The 26127-nt window shown below is 42.1% G+C and overlaps 1 protein-coding gene across 2 annotated transcripts; it reads left to right on the forward strand.

Annotated features, from left to right (window-relative positions):
• Positions 1-1817: 1817 nt before the first annotated feature.
• Positions 1818-24009, forward strand: nat8l (N-acetyltransferase 8-like). 2 transcript variants are annotated; one of them, XM_030753301.1, is made up of 4 exons: positions 1818-2274; positions 3539-3703; positions 18823-19175; positions 20983-24009. In XM_030753301.1, exons 1-4 carry the CDS (start codon positions 1971-1973, stop codon positions 21049-21051), a joined length of 891 nt encoding a protein of 296 aa, XP_030609161.1. In that variant the 5' UTR covers positions 1818-1970; the 3' UTR covers positions 21052-24009. The 2 variants fall into 2 exon arrangements, with proteins under 2 accessions (XP_030609161.1, XP_030609162.1); XM_030753302.1 differs by lacking the exon at positions 20983-24009 and having other exon boundaries at positions 18823-20975.
• Positions 24010-26127: the final 2118 nt, after the last annotated feature.

Consider the following 26127-nt stretch of genomic DNA (forward strand, 5'->3'; position numbering starts at 1 on the left):
TTAAAACTACGGGGATGAAATGAAATGGGTACATTCAGAAACATCATAAATATGCGTCATTATTATGTTGTGTTTAATTTTGATAGAGTCGTAGATGTTATGTTTACAACTTCTGCCGTTGCCTACAGCACTTGAAGGCAGCACTACCACGGAGTCAGGCAAAAAGAAACACTGCGCATGCCCAGAGCATCCTCCACCCGGCACAGTGAGAGCCGCTGCAGAGGAGATGCTGGTGCAAAGAAAAATCATCTCTCTCATGTTTGCAGAGCAAATGTCCGGGACGAGCAGACTTTGACTCTGCAGGATATCTACCTGTCCTCCTACTCCCACTCCTCTTCCTACTCTGCTGCTCTCTGGTGGGAGGAGGGGGGGGACACCTTAAGGAGGAGGGAGTGGGGGTGGATGCAGCTTTATCAATAGCAGGTTGCCGCTGACGATCCAGTTCAAACTAGTTTGCTTTAAGTATGCGACTGTGGCTCCACAAAGAGCTGCAAGCTGAGAGGCAAAATCCATCTTACACGTCCTCTGGGGTTCTAATTTTATTGATGGTAGCGCATAGAAAGGCTTTATTTTGGCGATGCGCAATAATGGTGTTCGGTTTATACTAATATAATAATGTATCCTATTGCTTTAGAGCTGCATCCATCTATGTGACATCATTATATGTTTTCATTAGGATTTTTTTCTCCTCTTTGATAGGTAATGAGTTTTTAGTCCCTAATCATTGTTAATAAACTACCAAAGAGAGAGGGAAAAAAAAACAGTTTGATTATGAACAATAGCAATCACGGTCAGATACAGGGAGTGTTGGGGGACAACAAAGGACCAGATCAAGCATCACCATCATCATCATCATCATCACCGCCGCCGCCACAGACGTGCGTAAAGCCAGTGCTGTCGCTGACACTTAGGGCGCGACGACTCGCCGGCAAATCGGTTAATGGCAGGTTTCAAATGCGCAGTAAAGCGAGACATGAGCTCCATGTTGGAAGTGATGTATGACAGGAGCCGGGTGACAAAGCGGAGGGTAGCTGTGGAGGAATCACTGCAGTGCAGCAGAGCTGTCACTCAACCGGCAGAGGAGGCTGCACACAGCCCACTGCGAGCCGCTGCCCGGGCATTAGACTGACCACCAGGTGATTTCAGCCTTTACAGTGAGACTGTGTTGTCGAATCTATCAAGATTTTAATGCATACGTATCAGATTAGGGCATTTTCCATCCCTTCATTATCACAGTAGCCTTTTATCTGCGCAACAACAGAGATGCCCACCGACTGGCTTCAGAATCTACTATTTTATCACAAATTCAATACTTTTAAGTAATCACTCTTTAAATACATAAAGTTCCTTAGATTTTTCATGAAGTTCCTTAGATTTTTCCTTCTCTTTCTCTGATCTGCAGTCGCCCTGTTACTAGTATTTCCTCCTATTTGACGCATCACCCCCGCTTTACCTTGCGCCTTTGTGCTGCATCTCATATGGCCACTGTATCTCACCAGATCGGGGATCCTCCTCATTGTAAGACAGTATGAAGACAAAACTGCTCAGGAGCAGCCTCTCTACGCAATCTTGCCTTCGCACCCCTCCTCACGGACCCACTTTCTCAAAATACACACTTCGCTGGCACACATAAGCGTGTTCAGATGCGGAGGGAACGAATGAGTCTCCCTCCTCCCTCGTCCATCAGCATCTAACAGCACACTGCCTCTACCAATCTGTGCAGCCAGAGGACCACCCCAACCCCATGAACCCGAATCTACCCGCCCTGCTCGCTTATAAATACTGCTTGAATCACACCGGCAAGTCTTGGTCTTCGGAAACGCTCAGGGTTGCAGCAGAACATCCCCCTTCGTCTTACCCCCCCTCCATCGTTTCGCTGTTTTTTAAGAAAATCTCACGCATCATCCATTTTCACTCTTATTATTACCTATTTTTTCCGAACTGCACTTTTTTTTCTTGCGGCCAGTTGCATGCATTGTTCGTCTCCCAAAATGGTTTGCGAGACTAAAATTGTTGCGGATGAACACGATGCTATACATGGGACCAAAAAAGAGTCGATCCTGTGGAGCTCTCCTCCGTCCAGCGCGCCTCTAAACCCGGCCGAGGCTAAGGATGTGAGGAAAGATGTGGTTTTTATCCGCGAGTTTGAACGCGGGGATCAAGAGGAGGTGCGCCGAATCTTTTACGAAGGTATTATGGAGAGGATACCCAACACAGCGTTTAGGGGGCTCTGGCAGCAGCCCAAGACCCAGTTTTTATATGCTCTTCTGACAAGTAAGTACCCTCACTCCTCTTCATCGCGTAGCTTGTGTGTTTCAGACCAACTTTTCTAATACGCAAAACTTAAATGTAATCTCTAACATTAATTATTTGCACAGGTAAATGTCGCCGTTGCGCGTTCTTTTGGTGTCTGCACCCTGAAGCGATTCATTTGAGGAACTTGTCTTAAATCTCACATAAATCCAATGTTTCTTTGTATCTGACTCTGAGGGCGATGTACAGTTAAGTTGAAAAAGCTGTTGCAGCACCACACTGTGCCACACCGGCATGTTGCTCCTAAATGCAACAAAAGGCATGGCAGGCGCATGGTGCATGTGTGTATAACCGATGTGATGACATGCCGGAGCCTTGAATGAATGAGTGAATGAATTGAGGATTGGCCCAAAGGGTGCGCGCACGTACCCAAAAGCACTCCCCCGCGCGGCCCCAAATACACACAAACACACATGAAAACCCCCGCGCCGCCCGCACGCACGGACCTTGCTGCGCCGCCGCCGCCGCCCCCCCAACCCCCGCCCCTGCACAGCAGTCAATGCGCCACATTTCGTTTGGCTTTTGTTGATATTGCCGGTTTACACACATATAAAATTCGCACAAGCTGCTTAACAGACAAAACCTCATTATTTGTTGTGTAAATAATTTGGCTCCTGCAAGATACAACAATGATAATCATGCCTTCCAACAAAATGTATTCTGGATATTGCAAGCATCTTTTCAGTATTTAAAATCACGCACAGATGCGTGGGAACTCATTACCCTCTGCATTTCGGCGCTTTTGTTTCGCACCAGCTGGAGTGCAGACGAGTGAACAAAGTAACAACTAGGTTACTGCATGGCACGCAACATGCTACGCGCAGCATCCATCCTGCCCGTTTCCGTCTCCCTTTGCGCCCCCCAGCGTTACATCTTACTAATAACGCCAACATGAACTGCACTGGCTTTATGAATTCAACACTAACACGCTCTCTTCAGGTAGAAATACAAAGTGTTGTCCTGTTAATTTTTGTGCCCCTGGAGCTACACTAATGTGCCTTACTCAACAGTCTGATGAATACGGGTTTGTGTGAAAAATAATCCAAACATCTTCTGATCAATTATACAGAATTTGATTCAACTGTTCCAATTATTGATGCTTACAGATGTTATGATGTGTTTTGTTTTTTTTTCTGTCTGTGTAGGGGTCAATTTCCACCAAAAATCAAACATGTGATTTTCTCTTCTGACAGGTTTCGTTTATTTTTCTTTCATTTCTCCATAGTAATGTGCTTTTACATGACCAAATCCGTCATGCTGACCTGCTGTGCACCCCTCATTCTCATGGGTGCACGCTACTACTACAGCAGGAAAGTTATCCAGAACTATCTGGACTGTGCTCTGCACACGGACATGGCTGACATAGATGCTTATTACATGAAACCCACAGGTAAGTGGCAGGAAACACTTTTTTCACAAAAACATAAACATAAAAAATGTGTGTGGTTTGTCAGCTGCCAGTGCTCCACCACTACTATAAAGTTAGCAAGTAAAAAGAATGTATTGGTACTCTAGAAAGTTTGGGCCTGTAACTTTGCTGCAGCAGGAAAATAAAAGCCCCCCCCCCCCCCCCCCCCCCCAATAAATAAATAAATAATAGCACAAAAGGCAGCTCGACTGAAGCGCACTTTTAAAACAGGGCTGTGTCTGAGAGTCTTCAGGCGATGCAGAGGCAAATCATCAAAAATGCAGGTCGTCTCCCTGTTTTCCCACCCCTCCTCCCTATCTCTGGTTCCACTCCTTCCCCCACTCCCTTCCTCTGAGCTCCACTTGGACACCAAGGTGGGGGTGGGCAGTAAGGGGTAGGGGCATCACAGGGCTATTGATTGCACAGAGGAGACTGCTGATACACTTTCTGCAGTACACTTGGTGTCGGCAAGGCTCATTTCCTCCACTAAAGCTTCTAATTGGAAAAATCAATTCACCTCTGGTGTCATCTCCGACTATTCATTCTCCTCAGAAGGTTAACTCTGGGTGTGAGCGACGGACAGCCATACTTATGTGACACACATTTTTTTTTTCACACATTCCCCTGCCTTGTTAACTTCTTGGACACATTTATCCCCTGTTAACCCAAACCACGTGGCAAATATAAAAAAGGAGGTGTTCATCAATTGCTATCCCACCATTGTCTGTTTCTCTCTGACATTGTGCCCTCTGGCTTGGTAATCCACTGCATACACAAATGCAATTTAGCATTCCCATTATTGCTGCAGGGCTGTGATGGTTTAGATGGGGTCAGGCACCACTGCTCTTGGACAATGCTAATGATTATATCCGTGCACACTGAATGGGCCCACGTGGATGAACACCTGGGTACCAGCACACGGTCCTGATGAAGAGGCACCACTGACGTCACTGTGCTGCTTTGTTTAAAAGTGTGTACAGAATGGCATGGCACGTAGGAGTGTGTGATTATGTAGAGGAGGAAACATTTGGGGTACGACAGGGAACTTGTTGAACTTAAAGGCCCTGAAAGCAGATCATCTCATTCAGCTTCTTTCTATAAGGAACGGGGTCTAACATGAACACACACTTTTCTGCTAAATGAAAAAATGCATGTGTATTTATTTTATGAAGTCTGCATAGTTGTTTGTACTCTATTAGGAAATCCCTAATATGGTCATCTCCGATACACAGCTTTGGCTGGACTGACCTGCTCTTCAAACCTTCTGTTTGTGAGGGGCAGCCAATCAAAAGAAAGTTGGCTTAAAGGGGGGGAGGAAGGACTGAGGGACTGCACCAAGGTTTAGTATCAGATAAATAAGGATTATATTAAACTGTGAATCATGCAAGGCTACTTTAACAGAGTCTAAGAGTAAGAAAATGGAGCTGAAAATTAGTATAATAGGTCTCCGCTAATGAATCTGTTGAATCACTGCCATTAACAGAGACGTTATATACAAAGCTATTCAATTTTTTTCATATAGCGCTAATTCGCAGCACCAGTCACCTCAAGGCACTTTATAATGTAAAGTAAAGACCCTACAATATTAGAGAGAGAGAGAGAACCCCAGCAACCAGATGATCCCCTATAAGCAAGCACTTGGTGACAGTGGGAAGGAAAAACTCCCTTTCAACAAGAAGACTCCTGCCAAAACCAGGCTCAGGGAGGGGCAGCCATCTGCTGTGGAGAAGAAGTGCTCAGTGCATCATGGGAGGCCCCCCAGTAGTCTGAGCCTCTAGCATAATTAAGGGATCTTTCAGGGTCAGCTGATCCAGCCATTTGTCAAAAAGGAAAGTTTGAAGCCTAATCTTAAAAGCAGAGAGATCCAAACTTTGGTTCTCTGGTTCCACAAGCCAAAGGTTCTGCCTCCCATTCTACTTTTAGAAACTCTGGGAACCGCGAGCCCGCAGTCTGAGAGCGAAGTGCTGTGTTAGGATAATGCATTACCATAAGGTCTTTAAAATATAATTAAAATAAATCTGTAATTCTATAAAGAAGCAGACACATTTTAAGAGACCACATGTGTTTAAATACTGTAAATTATTCATGTGTAAGATGAATAAAGGTTATTTTGAACTCTGAATAATGCAAAGCTACTTGAATAGAGTCTAAGAAATGTGGAAATGAGCCTAATTGGCCCTCCTTAAACTAATGCTTGTTGACAGCTATCAGCCTATCAGCACATAAGATGGCATTTGCTGATGGTATCGGATGATGTTTATCTGTTGCATTTACTTTGTGCTGCCTGTTTAAAAACAGTGTGATTAAGGGATAAAAAAAGACGTTTACGTGTTTAGTTTTGTTTTTAACTCTAATTATTTCTCAGTTTTCCTCATACAAAATGAGAATAATAAAAAAGATACTGGGCTAATTATTATTATTTGTTAAACATCTTTATTGCTAATGTCTCTGAATTTCAGAATGACTTAGCTATAATAATGGTACAATCATCTATTAATGAGATCAAATCAGCCTTTTGGGGCCCATAAGGGAGCACTCATTAAGGGTCAGCGGGGACAATCAAAGTGTCTAAAAACGAATCAGAAAATCATCTTGCCATCTTTTAGCCTGCAACCAGCAGATAATAGCAAAATAATAAATTGCCAATAAAATAAAACGAGGGCTACTTGACAACCATAAAAATACCAACTCTGTGCAATTTGGCTCTACACAAGTTAGCTGTGTGTGTGTGGGAGGGTCTGACAGGGAGCATTTGCAAGAGATGAAAGAAGGTCTTCTGTGTTTAATTGTGTGTGTGTGTGTGTGTTCTGAAAAAGGTTTACTGAATGTGTGAGGCCAAATGCTTTGAAGCTCAAAATATAATTTTATAATGCTTTTCATTTTGACCTTGAATGAAGAGCATGAGAAGTGCTGCTTTAGATGTAACTAAGAACCAAACACAGGAAGATAAAGAGACAAATGCCCTTCTTTTCGCTTCTTTCTGACATTTAAATACAATTAAATGGAATGAACTCTAATAAAGACAAACTCACCACAGAGCAATAAAAGAAAACTGATTGTTGAGTGAAGACACACATATCCCATGTCACAACTGTGTTAATCCATACTCTCATCTCCTGTGTGTGTGTGTGTTGTGATCACTCGCTCTGCTGCCTCTTAAGGCCAGCTGTCACTGCTTTTATTAGACCTATAATAAAGTGTGTGTGTGTGTGTGGGAGTGCATGTGTATAGGGAGACAGGTTGTAAAGTAAATTTAACTAACAGTGGTTGAGAGTATAAATATGTATGGCTGTCTAAAATAAAGACTCAAAGCTTAATTGCTTCCATCTATTCATCCATCCATTTTCTTCCACTTATCCGGCTGAGGGTTGCGGTTGGGCTGAGCCTATCCCAGCTGCCAATAGGGCCAGTTAATAAACACTCAATAATATTTATTAGCTAAAATAAACAAACCCTTAAAGGTACAGAACAAACTTCTTGAAGTAAAGTGTTTTCGATTCAACTGATTTATTAACTCCATTAGAAAACGGCAGGCTGTAAATATTCTCAGTCAGGATTCAGATTTCACGTATTGGGTCGAGCTTGTAAAGAGCTGTAAAAGGATCTAAAACTTTACTATGTTTTTGACATTTCAAAAGTGTCACAGTGCGCACTCTTACTGCTCATCTATTGCCCATCCTTCCTCGGAAGTGATAAACCAATAATGGGTCACTCTGTAAATCAATTAATGTGCAACAATAGGGAATCAAAAACAACACAGAGACTGTAAATGAAAAGATTTTAATTAGCTCCAAGTATTTTTCTTCAGAGAAAACCTGAGTTATTCAGTGTATTTGTAGCCCAGCAGTGGAAAATCATACCAATTGTAATATTAGAGAGAAAACCCAGAGAATCAGATGATCCCACATGGGTTAGCACTTGGCAACAGCGGGGAGGAAGAGCTCCCTTTGAACAGGAAGAGACCTCCAGCAGAGCCATCTACTGCAAGCAGCTGGGGGGTAAGGGGAATGGGAAGAGAAAAATGGAGAGCATAGAGAGACAAGCACAGAGTATGAGAGCAAGTAGACGAAGTTAATGACATACAGTCGAAGCGGGTAGAGTACCACTCTGATCTGATTGCAGTCCAAAGTGAAGCCACTTCATTTTGCATGACAGGCTGCTCTGATATCCAGCTGGAGAAACTATTTAACAGTACAGGCTTGTTGCCTTTAGTATCATTCACACATCTCATACAAAATTAATGCCCGATTTACAGCTACCATTTCCACTGCTCAAACCCAGTGCTCCCCAAATCATTCAAAGGATGCCAGAAGATTTCTTTGCGTAATTAAAAAAAACAACTTCCTAGCAGCAGTCGGATCATGTATCCACTCTTTAGTCCTTACTTGATGAGTCGCTTTAGGTCACTCCAAAGCCGCTTACAGCCTAAAAAGCAAGTATAAAGTAATGAGGGTGTGAATGAGCCAAACCCCCTGGTGAGAAGCGATACCCACTCATTAATAGTGGCTGTTTAATGAGACGCCATGATCACTGCAGGGTCTCATCGAGGCAGCAGACATTAAAATACCTGCTTATCTCATTGTTGCCCCTTGTATGTGTGTTTGTGTGTGTGTGTGTTTGTATGTATGTATATGGGAAGGGGGGTGGGGGAGGGTTGAGCTCACTCTGTTCCAGGGGAGGGAGCAGCTTCCTCTGCTGGTACATGTGCTTATTTTAGGTCTGAACAACAGAATGAGGGAGAGAGAGAGAGAGAGAGAGAGAGAGAGAGAGAGAGAGAGAGAGAGAGACAGAGAGAGAGAGACAGAGAGAGAGAGAGAGAGAGAGAGAGAGAGAGAGTGAGAGAGAGAGAGTGAGAGTGAGAGAGAGTGAGAGTGAGAGAGAAAATGTGTGAAGGAAAGGAAAGAGGTGAGTGCTGGATAGAAAACGGGGCATCTGAGGGAGGGAAACTGTAAAATATAATATTTACTTTGTGGGGAAAGGAAGATAAATCTAGGGCTTGCTGGTCAGCAGATAGACCAGATGTGTCACAAAAAGGGCCTCTGGGCCAAACGCAGCCCTTCAGAAATTTTAATTTAGCTTACTTATCTCTTTAAATTCACAATAAATTTTGGCTCAGCTGGTTGTTATTGCACGCCCAACAGGAACATTTTTGTTGACTGGTTCAAGATTTTATCATACTTGAGAAGGGTATGGGCGACATGCATTTTACATATAACGTATTGAAAAACTGTATATGCCCAGCCCTTGTTGTGATTGTCATCTCCAATCGTGGCCTTTAGTAAAACTGAGGTAGACAAAGGAACCTCTTTTGAATATTTTGGCCTCATCAGCTGAGATACCTCAGATTAATGAGCTTCTTCCTATGCTTCCCTCTCCTATATTTGCTTTCTTTCACCCTCCCACCTCTATATTTCATCTGTGCTGAGGAGGAGCACATGTAGCGGCCAACTGGGTTATCCATAATCCTGGCAGAGATGAAGTAATGTCTCTAGTCAGGATGGCAAATGAAACACACTATTTATTGGCAACAGCAAACAATTTATCATCAGGTTAATTATTACTATTAATCATAAATGTTTCTATAGATCAAGAAAAAGTAAAAAGAAACTGCTTTTTTTAGTTTTACAATCAAAAATTTAATATCTAATATAAAAATGTATTTATTAATATTTAATATAAAAGGTAATAATATAGTTACATTTTTAATTATTATTATTATTATTATTGTATGGATATCTAATCAGTATTTGTTTTCCATATATTTTAAAGACTGAACAACAGTACAAAACTTTTATTCCTAATATCAGTCTATAAGTAAATGCATCAATTCCCTGATTGTCTACATTATCATTCAATTCAATTCAATTTTATTTATATAGCATTTATTTATATGCATTCCCTAACTGGTTGGTGAGTGGTTGCTGGAGGTTGTTGGCAGTCACTGTGAAACTGATTGCTAAGTATAAGTCTCTCAGAACTCAACACTGGTCTGTGACTCCATGATAACCACCAGTAATTTTGGAAAAGTGTGTATTCTGCAACCATTTGGCAAGTGGTTGCTTGTTGTCATAAATGCTGCCCCGGTCGCGCATACTTTGTATGGAAGATGCTGATTTGTTTGCAAACACTCAGTAACTACTTGCTGAGCAGTAATGAGACTGTGTAACGGAAACCGGAAAGGGAGACGTTTGCCTTCACAGTAAAAGTTGTACCATTTGAAACATGTTGGTTTCAGTAGCAAGGCACAACTTTTACTTTGAAGATGAAGGTTTTCTGTTTCCAGTTTATGTCGCACTTTGCCAACTTTGACTGCTGCTTGGTGGTCAGTTAACAAGTGTTTGTCTGCATCTTCTATGCAAACTATGGGCGACTGCGGCAATCCGCTAGTGACTAAAGCAATCACAAGGCAGTTTTTGGTCCAGACCCTACGTTGCAATTAGTTGCACCTAGTGGTAGCCAGCAACCTCCAGCAATCAGCTGCAAACCAGTCAGGGAATACACTTGTTTTCCTAGTGACTGGAGGTTACCGGGGGATTACCAACTAGGCTTTTTCGACTGAGGCCTAAAGACCCGACAATATTAGAGTGAAAACCCCAACAGTCCTATGACTAGGCAACAGTGGGGAGGAAGAACTCCAGCAGAACAAGACTTGGGGGGAAGCAGCCATCTATTGTGACTGGGAAAGAGAAGTACAAAAAAAAGGAGCATAGAGAGATTCACATCACAAAGTGTAGTATGTTGTTTTCTTTACATCAGTGCGTGACTCTGCTGTTCTCAGATTGCACACGCTCAGGTTTGCTAAGACTTTTTAAGCCCTAAACAAAGAACATTTTAAACCATTTTCACAGCCTTGTATACCATTTAATCTCCTTGGCCCTTCAGGTGACAAAAGATATAATGAAACACTTGTTGGAGAACAGAGTTTGTGCCATTATGTCTAGCACTCCTGGTCTGTGCTCCACAAGGAGCAGCAGACACGAAAAACTCTTTGCCCTTAGAGCCATTGCTTCTCTGATTTCATAATCAGCTGAGTGGGACTCAGACTGCTTTTATCCACTTATTTTGTCCCAGGTTCAAAAAATTTTCAGCACATCTTAGAAGTCACCTCAAAGCCATCGCTGGTACTTCTAATGTTGGAGCCATATGTCCTTAAAATTACACTTTCCTTCTTCCATTTGGGGGTTTCTGCCCACATAAATAATACATTACTTGAAAACATAATCCATATCTGATTAAGCACTACGACATGTTTAAGTTATAAGAGCTATCTCAAACTTGAAGACCTCTCAAAAGAAAAATAAGAGCTTAAAATCCTTTACAGTCAAATTTGGTACTTGCTAAGGATGTGCAGAAAGCATCACCCGAGCATCTGGAGAATACACACTTGTCTTTTACTTTTCCTGCACATAGAAAACACCTGAACATGTGTAACTTGTCTGTTCAGTGTTTTGAGGAAGTGGATCTCATCATTAATAATAGATTGCAGTCTCACTACCTCCGGCCTTTGTTTTACATTCTGCTTAAATCAATGCCGAACAAAGGCGCTCGTCAGAGAGACTAGATGGCGTGTCAGCAGCTTCATTAGTTCCTGCACTGTGCATTTTCTCTCTGTCTTGACTCGCTCATTACAGACATGCAGCATGTTATCAATAGGTGAGGGACTACGTGCATAAAGATCAACAGTGAGCTCTGCAGTTTGAGCCGGGTATGCTGGGCTGTGATTTAGAAAGGAACAATAAATGTACAGCAGGTAGTAGATGTAATAGGTTAGAGCACCAATAACCTTATAAAGAGATCAAATTAATATTGAGCCGAACTGAGTTCAGCTTATTGAGTTCAACAGTCCCAGTTTCTCATGCGGTCCTTTGGGAAAATTAAAAGCCCACATTGATGCCCTTTGACCCCAGGAATGAACACAGGGAGAGAGAGAGAGGGCTCAGGCTGGAGTAGTAGCAGCTGTGCACTGATGAATGGCACAGACACCATAAAGCGTGGCATATGTGTGTGTAAAAAGGGATGCGCGCTCGCACGCTTGCGTTCAAACAACATGAAGACGTGTCGACAGACAGGAAGGCAGTAAGACGAACAGTCGAGCACACGTAATGAGTTCCTCTGAGTGTGTGTCCATAAAGCGTGACAACACACACGTAGGCGCATCAGTCTGCTCTGCATTGATGAGTGCTTGCGCACACATCTGGAAAGCATGTCCTTTGTGTGACGGTCACCTCTTCTCAGCGTTATTTGCCCATGGTGGTGGAGGAAGATACGTGTGGGTTGTGTGTGACAGGCTAATTCATACTCCCAGCATGCACTCTGACCTGAGTGTGTCTGTGTGTGCGCATTATGGAAACTCTGTCTTCAGTCTTTTTTTGATTGTAAAGCAAAAATAAAATATAAACAGTTTTATCTGCATACAAACTAATTTGGAACCCCCCCTTCCCCCCCCAGGTCCTTCCCCCAAAAGATAACTCATGCATAAAATAATGTAATATAAATAATGCACAGGGACTTGTTAAGTAAGGTAACACAGACACGTGGACCAATTATACTAACATGTACCCCCCCTTCCCCCAAAGGCCCACTTTGAGTAAGGAAAACCACTGATGTACAGATTCAATCCAAACTAATAAACCACATACAGTAAAAAAAAAGCTTTGTTTGCCTTTTGCTACCGTTAGATCAGTGCCAACTGAATAATCAAAAGAACACATTTCAAAAGGAGAAGAGGCTGAATTTTGGTCCAGTACAACAAAGCACCACATATGTGTATTTTTTAGCACCGCAAGTGACAAAATATGACCAGAACTGTTGAGAAGAGAAATAATCCTTTAACACAGTCTGATAAAGCATCTTATGAATACCAGAGGGAGATCCCATTCCCTGCAGAAATGCTAAATGTAATGTTTGGCAGAGCCGGATTAATAATGCAGCTATACGACACTTTCAATTCAGAGCCATAAATCACTGTTGCTTAAATTGAGTTACTGTTCCCTGCAGCAATGAGACGTCTTCTGCGTAGACATATAAAGAAAGTGTTTGGCCACTAGAACCCTAAACAATTAGGAAATATGCACAAATCCAACCCACTGCTGAGCTTACGCCCGTAAAGTGTTAATACGGTGTTTGCTTCACAGAGAAGTGAACTACAGCAGCGTCTACACCGAACGCTTATCAACCGAATCAGGCCTCCAGGTCTCATCTGAAGAAAAAGAGAGTAATCTTCTTACACACAATCAAGCCCGTACCCGCCTATGTGCTCCTAAAATTCCTAAATATGTGTGTAATTTTTAAAAAAAAATTTAATGCAGGGCTCATATCGTAGCATCAGCGAGTATTTAACACCCCCACACGCATGCATGGAGGATTATTAATATCCTTGTGAGGTACTGAGAGAAATTAGAGCTGCCACATTAAGAATACCCTAATCAGATTTTTACTTGTGCGAGAAAGATTTCCACAACTCAAAGCTCTTCCTTCCTTTCTCGCTTTCACTCGCTGCTCAATTTATTTCTTGTCTTGACATCATCTGTATTCTCCATGTCTCCCTCCCCCCTCTGTAATAATGGAAGGCACCCCCCTCCCCCCCTTTGTATGTCCTAGCAGCAATAATGGATCCTTTCAGACTCATCGCTTTTACTGTTAACTCAGATGCCTCGCCTCCCTCCTCTGCTGCTGCTGCTCGCGCCTTCTTTCAGACAGGACAGCTGAATGACTTCTTCTTTTTTTGTTCCTCTTTGCTCTCTTTGACTAACTCCTTTTTCTGAGTGAGTAAGCTCATTCATACAACCTTCCAGTTACACACACCAAAACATAGGCAGTACACTGTAGTACTACTCTACTCTTAAACAGCTGCAGGAGCAACAGAGAGCTTGATGTTTTCCTCAAAGCGAGTTCTGCCTTCACTCATTCCCTCTTTCCAACTAGTATTGTGATAACTTGAAAGACTAAAGATTAAATTAATTGTTTTTTACAGTATTCAGAAGTAAAGTGGGGAGGCAGGTCGGCGGAGGATATTTACAGCTTTAGGTAAAGATACTCTATTTGGTGACTTTCCTATTTAAACACCCAGCAGGGGTGTAAAGTAAATTAAAGCCATGCTAGAAGTTCTGCAAGGATCTACTTAAAGACATCAGTGCAACAGAAGCATCAGCACCCTGCTTACACACAGCAGGTGAAGGGTTTCCATCTTAGTGTTATTATTAGCACGCATGCTTAGATTTGCTAATGAGCACTAAACAATAATGGAACAAAGCCTGCGAGGCAGGCACTCGATTCAAGCTGCACTGCTCTGCACGATTTCATCCTATAACACAGTTTTTCAGATGCCATAGCATCTTCCAATGTGTCCTTTAATACACCTGCAAATACTGGCTGCATTGAGATAGCAGTCCAGCTTCTGAGACAGGTATAGGGCAAAAAGGCTAGGTTTAGGAAAATATCATGGTTTGGGGTAAAGAAGAGTAACCCTGCAGGCTGAAAAATGACCAGTTTAGACTGACTGCCCCTCTCAGTCTTGCCATAGCCTGCTGATTCAGGCCATAGATGCCAAAGGACACCTGGTGAGTTAATGAGCCATGCTGATCGCTAATTGACGAGAATAAGAACAGGCTGAAATTTCCCATCTTCCCCTCTGACATGTCAGTGCCCCTGATGCCCCACATCTCTGCCTGCTGTTTCAGCCCCTCCATCACCTCCAGCATCTATCTATAGACTCCAGGTGGGATTTATAAGGACACTCATCAATTAACTTTATTCTGCTGTTGTATTAAATAATTTCAAATGCAAGTTTAACTGTGTGGGACTTTAGTACTCCCAAAGTACTGGAAAAAGTCACTTTTTAAACTTAAGATGGTGTCAGGTAAGGACTTTCCAAAGTTAACTCATTAGGAGGACACGAGTGTGCGTACTGACAGAGACAAACCTTGTGATCAATGGGAGCAGTCTTAAATAACAACATGATACAGCAAAGAGTGCTTCACCATGCCTTCCCCCATCAGCATATTATAGCAAAACTGCAATGAGGACAAGGTCAAAGAGAAGGGTGCACAGTATACCCTCTCAGCTGTTTGGTCTTAGAGTAAAATGTTCTAATTAAACCAGTTTGTCAGACATTTGAGTGACTGAATCAACACAACTGGCTTGAATTTCCTCAAATTTTGCATCGACCCCTATTAATTTTTTCAGCTGTTGAAGTCACAGTAATTCATGTTCATCTCATTTCTACACTTAACAAACTTCAATCTGTCCAGTTGTTGTTGAGACACTTTGCTTTAGATCATATGGACTACAGAGCATTTTCTAGTCTTACTGATCACTCAAAACACTTTGGACTACAAGACACAGAGCACTTTATTCTGTCCATGGCCAATGATAAGACGAGAGATACTTTATTTATTCCATATTTGGGAAATTATTTTGTTACAGCTATTGAAATGATGATGAAATAATAAAAATATTAGTGATAATAATATCTGACAGATGCAGATGTATTCTAGAGGGTAACAGCATGAGGTATGAAAGATTTCCTGTATCGGTTCTCGTGGCAGTGGAGCTGAATCGGTCTGTTAGAGAAGGTGCTCTGCTGCCTGTCCAGTAAGTGGATAACAGTCCATGAACAGCTCGATCAGTGAACTTTTGCCACCACAGCTCCAGAAGCGTCCAGTTTGCAGTCAAGCACAGCAAATTACACTGTGCTCATCACAACTGATGTGATAGAAAATCTCCAACTTCCTTAGGAAATAGAGCCTGTCACATGTATGTCACATTATCCCATTTAGTCTTTAATGTCCATATGTGACCATCTTACTAAAAAGTTTCCTGCAGGAGGCTCCTGCAATTTTGGATGAGAATAGACCGATACTGGATACCTCAGGGAAAAACATTCAGGGCATAAAATGTTTGATTTTCATGAAAAAGAAAACTCAAACAGGACTATTACATGACCAAAAGGCCAATTTGCAGTTATTCAGAAGCAGTAACTGTCTTTCTAACACCAAAGTCACGCTGCTTTTAACTAGATAAGAAATGACATGAAGAGGGCACTAGATAGTGAAAAGAGGTGGGGCTCTATATGTACTATATATACTACAGAAAACTAGTACTGAAACAGTTTATAACATTAAGAACTGATTGTGGTTTCTGGTAACTGATATGCCATACATTTTGTTTGAACATGGAGCTATTTTCTCCTCCACTTTCTCCCAAATACTCTTTCATAACTTTCTCTCTTTTAACTTCACATTTCTCTCTCTCTCTGTCTTTCTATCTGCAGGCTCCCAGCAGAAGTAGCTTGCTTTCAGTTGAAGAGTGGCAGATGTGAAATTCCAAACTTTCATGTTGGAAAGCTTAATACACCCGTCTTAGCTTTCACAAGAAAAGCTGAGAGACAGAGAGGGAAAGGGGACCAGGAGAGATTTAAAATGCCTGAGACATTTTTTTTTTCTCATTGTCCCACATGATCCGAGTGATCTTTTTGAGACACACTGTTAAGTAATACCTACAGCCTGATGAGCAGAGAGGCAGAGGGGTGCTTGGCATGCATGCTTTCCTGTGCTGTCCTCATCCCTGGCACAGACTCAGTTTAGACAGATGGTCAGGAGGGCATTATGGAAACGTAACCCCCCCCCCCCCAATACCTCTCTCTCTATCACACACACACACACACACACACACACACACACACACACACACAGAAGCATAATAATACTGGCAGAAAGCCACCTGAGTTGACACCGCAGCTTTGACATCTGCCCGTAATAAAACATCATTCCACAGTACTATTGAACACTGATATAACCTAAACCACTTAAAACGTTGTAGTCTAAGTTGCACAGACAACCCCTTAAACATATGTCCATCAAAACTCTGTATATTCAACTCCACACTTTGGCGACTCCAAGTGGCAGTGAGAAAATAATGGTTTGATTACATTTTTTTTTTTAAGGCAGAAGGACTTTTATTATCCAGAGATTACGTTCTGTGATGTCAGCAAACTGCACAGTCATCTGACCCACATTTCCACAGAAGCAGACATAGTTTCGCTTCTAGTCTGCAAAGTTTTCCCACCAAATTCAATTTGGCCGCAACATCTCAACTGAGGCAACGTGACACTTGAGGAAACTAGGGACTTCTGGCTTACAATTTCAGCACTAGGAGAGTGGGGAGAACTTGGGAGTTGGCTGTTGCCGATGCTGTAACCTACAAATCACAGTTGTTTGATTCACTAACAGAAGCCTCTGGATCAGCTTAACACAGGCCCGCAGTGCCATCAAATCCCTGCAAACACGTGGGACTCCGGCAGGAGCATGATGTCAATTTCACCACTCGTGTGGTGTGTGTGTGAGAGAGAGGCAGCAGCAAACAGAGGAGAGGGAGAGGTTGTGTGTAAAGGCATGAAAAGTGAGAGTAAGGACAAAGAGAGAGAGTTAGGATTCAGAGTTCATGAACAGATGGACGCAGATTTTTACTGTTCCCCAGGTCAGCCTCTGCCAGTCATGGAACAGTCAGATGTACTTCGTCTGTCACAAACAGATGGCATTTTAGTACAAACCCACAGAAACACTGCCAGCACATGGCATAAATGCTGCTGATGTTAGTTATATGAACATAGTTATGCAACGAAACAGAAGGTTTAGAGGGTCTTTTTCTTTGAAAGATTACTGCAAGGGCATGCACCTCATGCTGGTTTTAAAAATCAGAATGCATTGTGGGCCCTGAAGCGTGCCATTAAAACATCCTGTGAACAAATCAAGTTCTAAATAGCACAAATGTCTGCTCTGAAACATTTAAACTAATGTCAAAATCTTAGGTTACACTGAAGATGATCTATTTCATTCATATCCTTTAGGCTGGAACTAAAAGTTTCAGGGAAGAAAATACATTTTTCTCGCACAATCACTCTATTAAAGTGAACAGCTTACAAACTGCAGCACAAATAAAGATTGATATTAAAACGAGCTGATATTCAAGCTCTTTGTGGTGGAGGAGCACTGTCTGCTGACATTTTTCTATGTTGGTCTAACCTTATTTGCTTGTCTGTGTTACTGTGTCATCGGAGTCTGATTAATCCTGAGATGCACCAAGTCCCTGATAGTGTATAAGCATCTGTAGCATTTCAATCTGTCTGTCTAATGCCCCCAAAAACTCATCTTTAATTGCTTTCTGACATCAGTGTCTCTGCTCCAGTGCACTGTCAGCTTTAAGTGACTGCTCTGTCATGCCTGCACTTTTAATCAGCAGTCCTCACTGAGTGGCTAATGTTATTAAGCACCAGTCAGACCTGCTTATTCATCTGCTCCCTGCATCCCTTTTTCTATTTTATATTCCTTGGTTTTTCTACTCAGAGCACTGAAGTTATTATAACAGCATGCAAGGGAGCACATGATGTTCATCTTGACATCAGTTTCTGTTGCTAAACCCATCCAACTATTATTCACCCAGTTATAACTTCAGCAGTTCAGATTTTAAAGATAATTATGTTGTTTATTTTGGTAGGTCTTTTGTGTTTAATACAGAAATATTTCAGAGGTTCAATATACTGTATGGTCAAAGTCTTGGCAATGTATTGGAGCGGTTGACTGTAAGGGACTTTTTGGGAAAGACCACCAAGTCAGGCCCTTTTCTTTACCTTAAAATCTCAAAGTGGACCTTTTATGCCTTTCATTATTTTCTCTGACATATATATATATATATATATATATATATATATATATATATATATATATATATATATATATATATATATATATATATATATATATACATATATATATATATATATATCTTGGTATAAAAGTTTATTATTAAGAACTGTAAACTTCAAAGCTATCCTAGTAAAGAATAAAAATATGGAGTTATGAGCTTAATAGGTCCTCATGTTCAACATTAAATATGAAGGTATGGCCCACAGATCTATTACTAGCTTAGCACAAAGACAATAAAACATTAAGCACCTTGGACAAGAACGAAAAAACAAAGACCTGCTCTCGGCTGGTTCAGTTTTACTAACACTGGAAAGATTCAGGACTGGCTCAGTTAACAGGCTGGTAAATCATGTGTATTGCAGTAAGACTGAATTTTGTCTTTCTGTTTTGTCTTGTCAGGTTCCTGCTTCTGGGTGGCAGTGCTCGATGGTCGTGTGGTGGGCATTGTGGCGGCGCAGGGGCATGAGGATGAGAACACAGTGGAGCTGCGGCGGATGTCGGTGGACTCCCGCTACCGCGGCAAAGGCATTGCGAAGGCACTGGGCCGTCGCGTCCTGGAGTATGCCATGCGCAACAATTACGCCGGCGTGGTCCTCGGCACAACGGCTGTCAAGCTGGCCGCCCACAAGCTGTATGAGTCACTGGGTTTCCGCAGAACGGGCCAGAGCGAAGACTACCGGCTACCCGGGATGAGCCGCTCGCCGCTGGAGAGGCTCTTCTTCCAGATCCGCCATACCCGCTATCGCCTGCAGCTTCGTGAGGAGTGAGAGGTGAAAGGGGGAGGGAGAGAGAGATGGAGAGTTGGAGATGGAGAAAGAGAGGGACAGAGAGAGCAATGACCCTCCTTCACCTGAGACCCCTGACCACATCCTCTCCTCTGACAGCTTTTATTTATTTTGTGTCATTAGTGATAACTTTGAGTATGACTTAACACTTTTACTATTTCACCCTAAAGTCACTAACTTTTTACTGCTATTCTGCTTTTTTTGTTGATTTTGTATTATACTTTGACATTTTGAACAGGAGTTTGTTTCTTTTATTAATCTACTCTTTTTTGTATCTTTAAACCTCCCTTTCAACTGTGGGAGAGAAAAATTGGCTTTTTCAGAAGACATCTAACTGGCACCCCAACTCAGCACCCTCCCCAGCCCCTTTGGCATCAAGCAAATGTGATTTTGATCAAAATTCCCCTTCATTTATATTTCTCTCCTCTCCTCAAAGCTGCCCTCCCATATCTCCCACAGCAGAATTAGGTTTTAGTTGCACAAGAGTGCAATTGGGGGCAGATATGGCTTCCTCAAAAAAACAGTTAAGTGAGCTTTTGGTACACGCTCAGACACACTCTCCTTCATAAAAGTAATTTTGTGTGTGATCAGACACACAAACCTGGCTTTTAGCCACTCCTCCAAGACACCATATTGAAGCACAGCGAGAGTGTGTTACTGACCCCGACAGCGAGAGAGAAGGGATGGCAGGATGGTTACCGGAACATGTGCTGTGTATCCTGCATCCAAGACGGACATGAATAAACACAGTGCATCTTCCTCACACACCTTCCTCTTTACTGTCCTCACTGATCGTCTGATTGGATAACCCCCTTCTTTTCTATTTCTTTCCGGATCAATTAATCACCTCCTTTTCTCACTGGAGCTGTGGAGAGGGTCTCTGACTGGTTGCGGTGACAGGAGGGTGGCGCTTTCTCACTGCAGTGTCACACTGACAGATCCCCAAGATGCGATATAGCTGCATGTCAGAGCTTTTTGTGTGTGTGTGTGTGTGTGTGTGTGTGTGTGTGCATGTGTGTCTGCTGAGAATATGTCCATGTGTGTGTGTGTGTGTTTGTGTGTGTGTGTGTGTGTGTGTGTTTGAGGAGGCTCTGGTCTCACAGTCGACCAAGCCTCAGTTGTGTGCGATGAAGCTTTCTCACCGAATTAAGTATTATATGACTAAACATTAGTACTTTCTTTGTGTACTTATAAATTGTTTACTGATTGAATCAAAGATCAATTCTCACACTTTGGATACATTCAGTATTTAACTGATGATTAGTAATTTTATAACTTTAATGAGAAAACTTCATTTAAATATGCAAATTTACTGTCAAAACTACGACAATTACAAAGTAGCTGCAGTCTACACTCCACCTGCTTAATCCAGGTTATTGGGGAACAACTTGAGTAAGACTACGAGCAATACTCGCAAACCTACAGTACATGACTGAGCACAAACAGCAGCTGATTATTTTATCAAATCTATTGGCATTAATGTTTCCCTTCCTCCATGTATTTATATTGTGTATACAGCTGAAAACTTAAAACTCATGTAGCGAACGTCAGAGTTTCTCCCATAACGCCTCTCTCCATCTCCATCCTCCAACCATACGACCAGCAGATTCAGCCATCCATACTCTGAGCCTCAATTATGTTATGAAACCATTTGTAAAAAGTCCAGTCTAAAGCAAAACAACAAAAAAAGCACATAATACAAAAAAGGGGAAAAAAAAAAGAATACAGATGTAATTGTCACAAAGTTAACACTGACCCTCCTTGCCTTGCTTTCCTTCCCCTCCTACCTCCCATTCATGAATCTGTCTGCAACCCTGGGCTAGACCATGCACCCTCCATTTGAACCCTGCATAGCCTCCGCTGACCTTTGACCTATCCTGCCCAAGTTTCCATCCATTCCCAGCCCCTCTCTGCATGTGCCACAGAGCCTTGCTGCACTGCTTTTACTACTCCATTTGAAGCTTGTTGCATCAGCTGTAGACCCCGCCCCTAATCTGATGTCATCTAGGCAGTGTGGCGCTGCCAGGACTGGCTGGAGCCAAATTGCACATGATGTATGGCTGTATGGGCGTGATGCTAAGGAGTCAGACAGTGAGGGAGAAAATGCCTCTGTGTGTGTGTGTTTGTGTGTGTTTAGAGTTGGTGCAGACACTCACCAAATGCAGCACTGCCTGGATGACATTATGCCTGCCAGCCAACCAACTGTAGAATGCAAAAGCAATGCAAGTGTGGCATGCCTCTGTACCCGGTGTGTGTACGGTGCCTGCCCTGGAAAAGTGTAGAAAAAAGTGAATTGATTTTATATATATATATATATATATATATAAATATATATATACACTGCATATATGAAAAAAGAAAATAAGCTTCTTCTTTAATATGAACATATAGAAAAAATGTGTTTCTTTCTTCAAGAAAAAAAAAAAGAAAAAGAAAACTTGTACCATTTGCATGAAATGTGTCTTTGAATGCAAATATAACTTTTAGAGGAGAAACTCCTAGCACATGGATTACAGTGGAACCATAGACTTGTATTATTATTTTTTTAAATAATGTTTTACGTTCTCATGACAAGGGTGTAAAATTAATACCAGCCACAAGCCAGTGCTCAGAAACCTTCACAAGGTAACAGTCTAGAAATTGCATCTGAATCTAAAAGCCTTGCTGAATTTGAAAGTATTTGGATTAATCTGATAGTGGCTGGCGGTCGAATAGGGTTAGTTTCTTTCATTAATCGGAGTGGGAGTGAAGGAATATGATTGGAAGTGTCTTTTTCTTGTGGTAAGGTTCACTAGATTTTCACTGAGCATTTGACAAACAATGCAGAAAAAGGAAAAACTGTCCCTTGCCAAGTTTATCCTAAAGAAAACAAGTCAGATGTTTGGACTTTAACTGTCCTCAATGCCTAACATGCATACCTGTTTTCTTCTGCCTCACAATCAAAGCCTGGACATCAGGTCCTATGATACTAAGACTTCTTCCCCTTAACTCCTTTAGTTTGAGCCATGAGAAGTGACAGTTGTAGAGGAGGCTCAGCCACTGGTATGCTTTTATCGTTTAAACAGAGCCAATTCAAAAAAATCCAGATGAGACACTACAGAGTAAAAACAAGGCACAAAAGCACTGAAAGCATCAAACAGTTCTGTTTTCAGATGGTTTCACTGGGCCGACATGTGGAGGTTGCCTCACACCACCTTGATGCATCTGCTTTGAACTTGGTTGTTGCTGGAGAGTCAAAAAGGGAGCCACACTTTATTTTTGTCATGTTTCTGGAGCAACAGCTACCAAGGAACTTCACGTGAAATTGGGGGAACAGGATGCAGTTAGAACCAATTACAGAAGGAACACCAATAACGAAGGGTCAGACTAATGATTCGGAGTTCTTCACAGAAAACACAGTGGTTATCCCTGTCAGTGTATTCAGGCCCTTACTGCATGGCTCAGCCTCGTTTGAGGTTGACAGTGGGAATTGGGCCTTCCTGAATTGGTCTATTGACACCCCCCCCCCCCCCCCCCCCCAAAAAAAAAAAAAAAACAAAACAAAAAAAACCCTGTTTAGATCTTGTGGAGGAATGTGAAGTCTGTTGATTCTGAGCCATTTCTGCTGCTGCCAATCTCAGTTTCTGCCTGATGAAATTTTCTAAAGCTCCTTCATGTATTTTGGGAGAAATTATTATCCATATTGGTACATATTCTAAACAAAAGACAACAATATTCAAAATGCCTTTGCCAAGGCCTTATGCACTGGAATCAAACGCTGGAGTTTAAATATCTTGTGGACTGCATGACTCGAGGTAGTTAAGGGTTGACTTTGAATTGTAAAGGTAAAGTGCACTGACTAAAATGCATTTATTATTAGTCTGAGCAATGTCTGTTTTCTACTTAATGTGAATGCTATGCCCTGTGAAGCCTGACCTCCGTAAAACTGGTAGTGCATACTTAACGTTAGAATGTAGAAACTGTATGCAACGTCTACCAGAGTGTATATTTAGTTACACACCGTTCCTATGAAGTATTCTGCTGATGTACAATCCAAAAACCAATCTCACACCTTTTCTGTTTGGTTTCCTGTGATTTGTTTGAGTGCGAGTGTGCATTTCCTACTGGTTGAGGTTCGAGAGGGTATGCTGCATGGACGCCTCTCCTGCCGGAGAAGTCTCTTTTAGTACAGAGGGCTTTAAATCCAAAAATGATCATCCGATGCTCTTCTCTGATGGATAAAACAGAGGCACATCTTCAGCTTTTTTTTTTTTTTTTTAAATTAAGTGGCCGCTTCATGTTCAGACTGGGTAAAATAGCTAAACAGTTTAACTATCAGAATCTGTCATGATTTTCATCCAGTTTATCTACTGCTAAAGGAGTATAGGTTTGAAAACTGCACAAATGTACAGATCCTGTGGGTGTGTTGTGTTACTCTGATGGTGTGTGTCCATGCTCAGCAGCCTTGTGGGCGAACATTCAAAGGCATGAATGTAAACTACCAACATTTTAGGTTTTTAAGTCCTTTTTTTTCCTGGTTGCTTTTTGAATGTGAAAAACAGTGTAAAGAAAAGAAAAGGTTAAAAGAGCTATCAGTTCTTTCATTAGATGACTCAACTGCTACATTAGACGTTAGGCTTTTTCGTGAGATTGTAAATAGCTGCATCTCTCCCTACTGCTTATGTATTATTTACTGCAGCCCATCATCTTTGCTGGTTTTAACCAGTCCCGACGGAGTTCATTTTTGTCTCGGAAAATGGATGTCGCCTGGACTGTTCCACCTGATGAGGAGGGCGAGGGAGGAATGTGCCACATTGGCAGTTGAAAGGGGGAGGGAGGGCGGAGTGGGGGGGTGGGGGTGGAGGAGGTCTGCAGCAACAGAGCTCCACAGCATGGACTCCCTCTCTCTCTCTCTACCTCTGGTGAGGACTTTGCTCCACTGTGGCAAGCACTGAAAGACTCACTCTGGACTGAGGCCACGGGTGCCAAGAACACATAAGCACTTGTAGCACAACTGTGTCTTGTTTTGCTAATACAGTACAGGTAGTTTGATTTTTTTTTTTTTTTTACCATTTCCTATGAAGAATATGGATAAAGTTTCTCCTGTATCATCAACTGTATGTATCATAAATATATATACAGGATACCACAATGTAGAATTCATACTACAACCCAAGGCTATTTTTTGGAGGTGGGAATTTGCCAAAGGTGACAGTAGCCGCTGCATTTTTATTCCTCACACGGCTCTATTTTGTTCAACACAGCCCTGTAATTTACTGTTTATTACTTGGAAAACTCCTGCCCACGTGCCATCTAATCAAGCAATAAACAGAAAGAGACAAAGAACAAAATAATAACAAGGATTTTGTCAAGAAACATGAAATGCTGCATTGATATTTACATCCCTAATACTGTACCAATTGGTATTGTAACATTACCACTCATTATGCTGAGGCCTGAGGGGGTGTTTGATTGTAAAATGTTTGGGTTTTTTTCTACTTTTCTTTACTGAGGGGTGTCAAAGATGTGGTTTTTAAAAATGGTACCTCTGCATATTTGTACAGAAGTCAAAAGGAAATGACACAAAGGGGCTAATGGATGCTATAGAAAGAGATGTTCAAGCAGACAGGACAAGGGGGGGCGGAAAAAGGAAAATGTTGGTGCAGCCACACTCTGAAAGTGCTTTCTGCTGTAAATCTCTTAAGAGAGCTTTTATTCACACTTTTGGTGAACTTGCACCACTTAAACATGCACTGCAACTTTAATTCATGCAATCAGCATGCAGTCAGCATGACTGAAACTAATCAATTAAAAACGTGCTGCAGCTGCCAAAATCACTCCTCTTAACTGCATTTCTTACGAGTGATTTTCCAAGTCTTTGTTTTTGTTTTTTTTAAATCTACAAGTTATTTCCTGTAAAGCTGTAAAGTATATTTTACTGTAAATAGCATCTGGGGGTCATTTTTACTCCTTTTGTAACTGCAACTGTGGATTTAAAATATATAAAAATATATTTAAAAAAAATATTATGAAGGAGATTCTGCAGTAGTGCAGGTGTCTTAATCTGCGCTACCTCACAACAGTCCCATTGAAACAGCAGCCACTTTCAGAGGTGCCACCTTAGCCCCGGAGCCGAACTCTAATGGGTTCACACGCAGCCGTTTGTGGACTGCCTGTCTGCTTGAACTCTCACGCTGTCAGAGAGAGCCTGAACACTGCAGCAGGGGTGGCAGCAGCGCTTTTAGCTTGTAGCACACACACCAGCCATGGCAATGAACATCAGTGGGTCTGGAGCTATCTCCCTATGGTAAGCTGCTGTAATGCAAAGAGGGCTTTCTCTGCCCTGGAGCCCTGTCATTGCTGTTGTCTGTTGCCAGGAAACTGACCCGCACAAAGCACAGCAGGGGATTGATATGCAGCTACACTGAGGGGAGGCAGGCAGGTCAAACAGCCCGCCATGATAAAGAAATGGAAGGCGCATAGACGGATGAGATGGATGGACTTTGAGGAGGGGGGTTAAACTGCAACTGAGGGAACTTTGTACCCGAGGGACCTGCAGGGGATATAGGGGGGTTTTGGCTGGGGAGCGAGATTTCAGGAAAGAGGCCCTTTTCAAGTAGAGCAGTGAGTAAACAGTGCCAGGGACCCAGAAGGGTAGGAAAAATGAGAAAAGGAGGGTTAAAATCCTGCAGCATGATTCTAATGTACAGTAGTAGGCCAAGCATGGTGTGGAGATTTTGCATATTTATTTATTCCCAGGGAGTTTGAGAAGATAAAGCATGTCACAGAGGTAGAGAGAGACTGTAACACCATATCAGCGCTGCTGGTTCAAACGGTCTGCACCGGCCTCTGTGAGACTGCAGTGGTTTTTATTGAGATCTATTAGCTTTGAGTTCCCTTTCTGCCATTCGTTTGGAAGACTTCTGCATTACCACATGGG

The sequence above is a fragment of the Archocentrus centrarchus genome, chromosome 18, assembly GCF_007364275.1.
Source record: "Archocentrus centrarchus isolate MPI-CPG fArcCen1 chromosome 18, fArcCen1, whole genome shotgun sequence".
NCBI lineage: Eukaryota > Metazoa > Chordata > Actinopteri > Cichliformes > Cichlidae > Archocentrus > Archocentrus centrarchus.

Coding starts and splice junctions, on each gene's coding strand:
- nat8l (XM_030753301.1), top strand. CDS start 1,971: ATGCATTGTTCGTCTCCCAAAATGGTTTGCGAGACTAAAATTGTTGCG. Junction 3,704..18,822: donor TTATTACATGAAACCCACAG/GTAAGTGGCAGG, acceptor TTGTCTTGTCAG/GTTCCTGCTTCTGGGTGGCA. Junction 19,176..20,982: donor ATACCCGCTATCGCCTGCAG/CTTCGTGAGGAG, acceptor TGCCTTGCTTTC/CTTCCCCTCCTACCTCCCAT.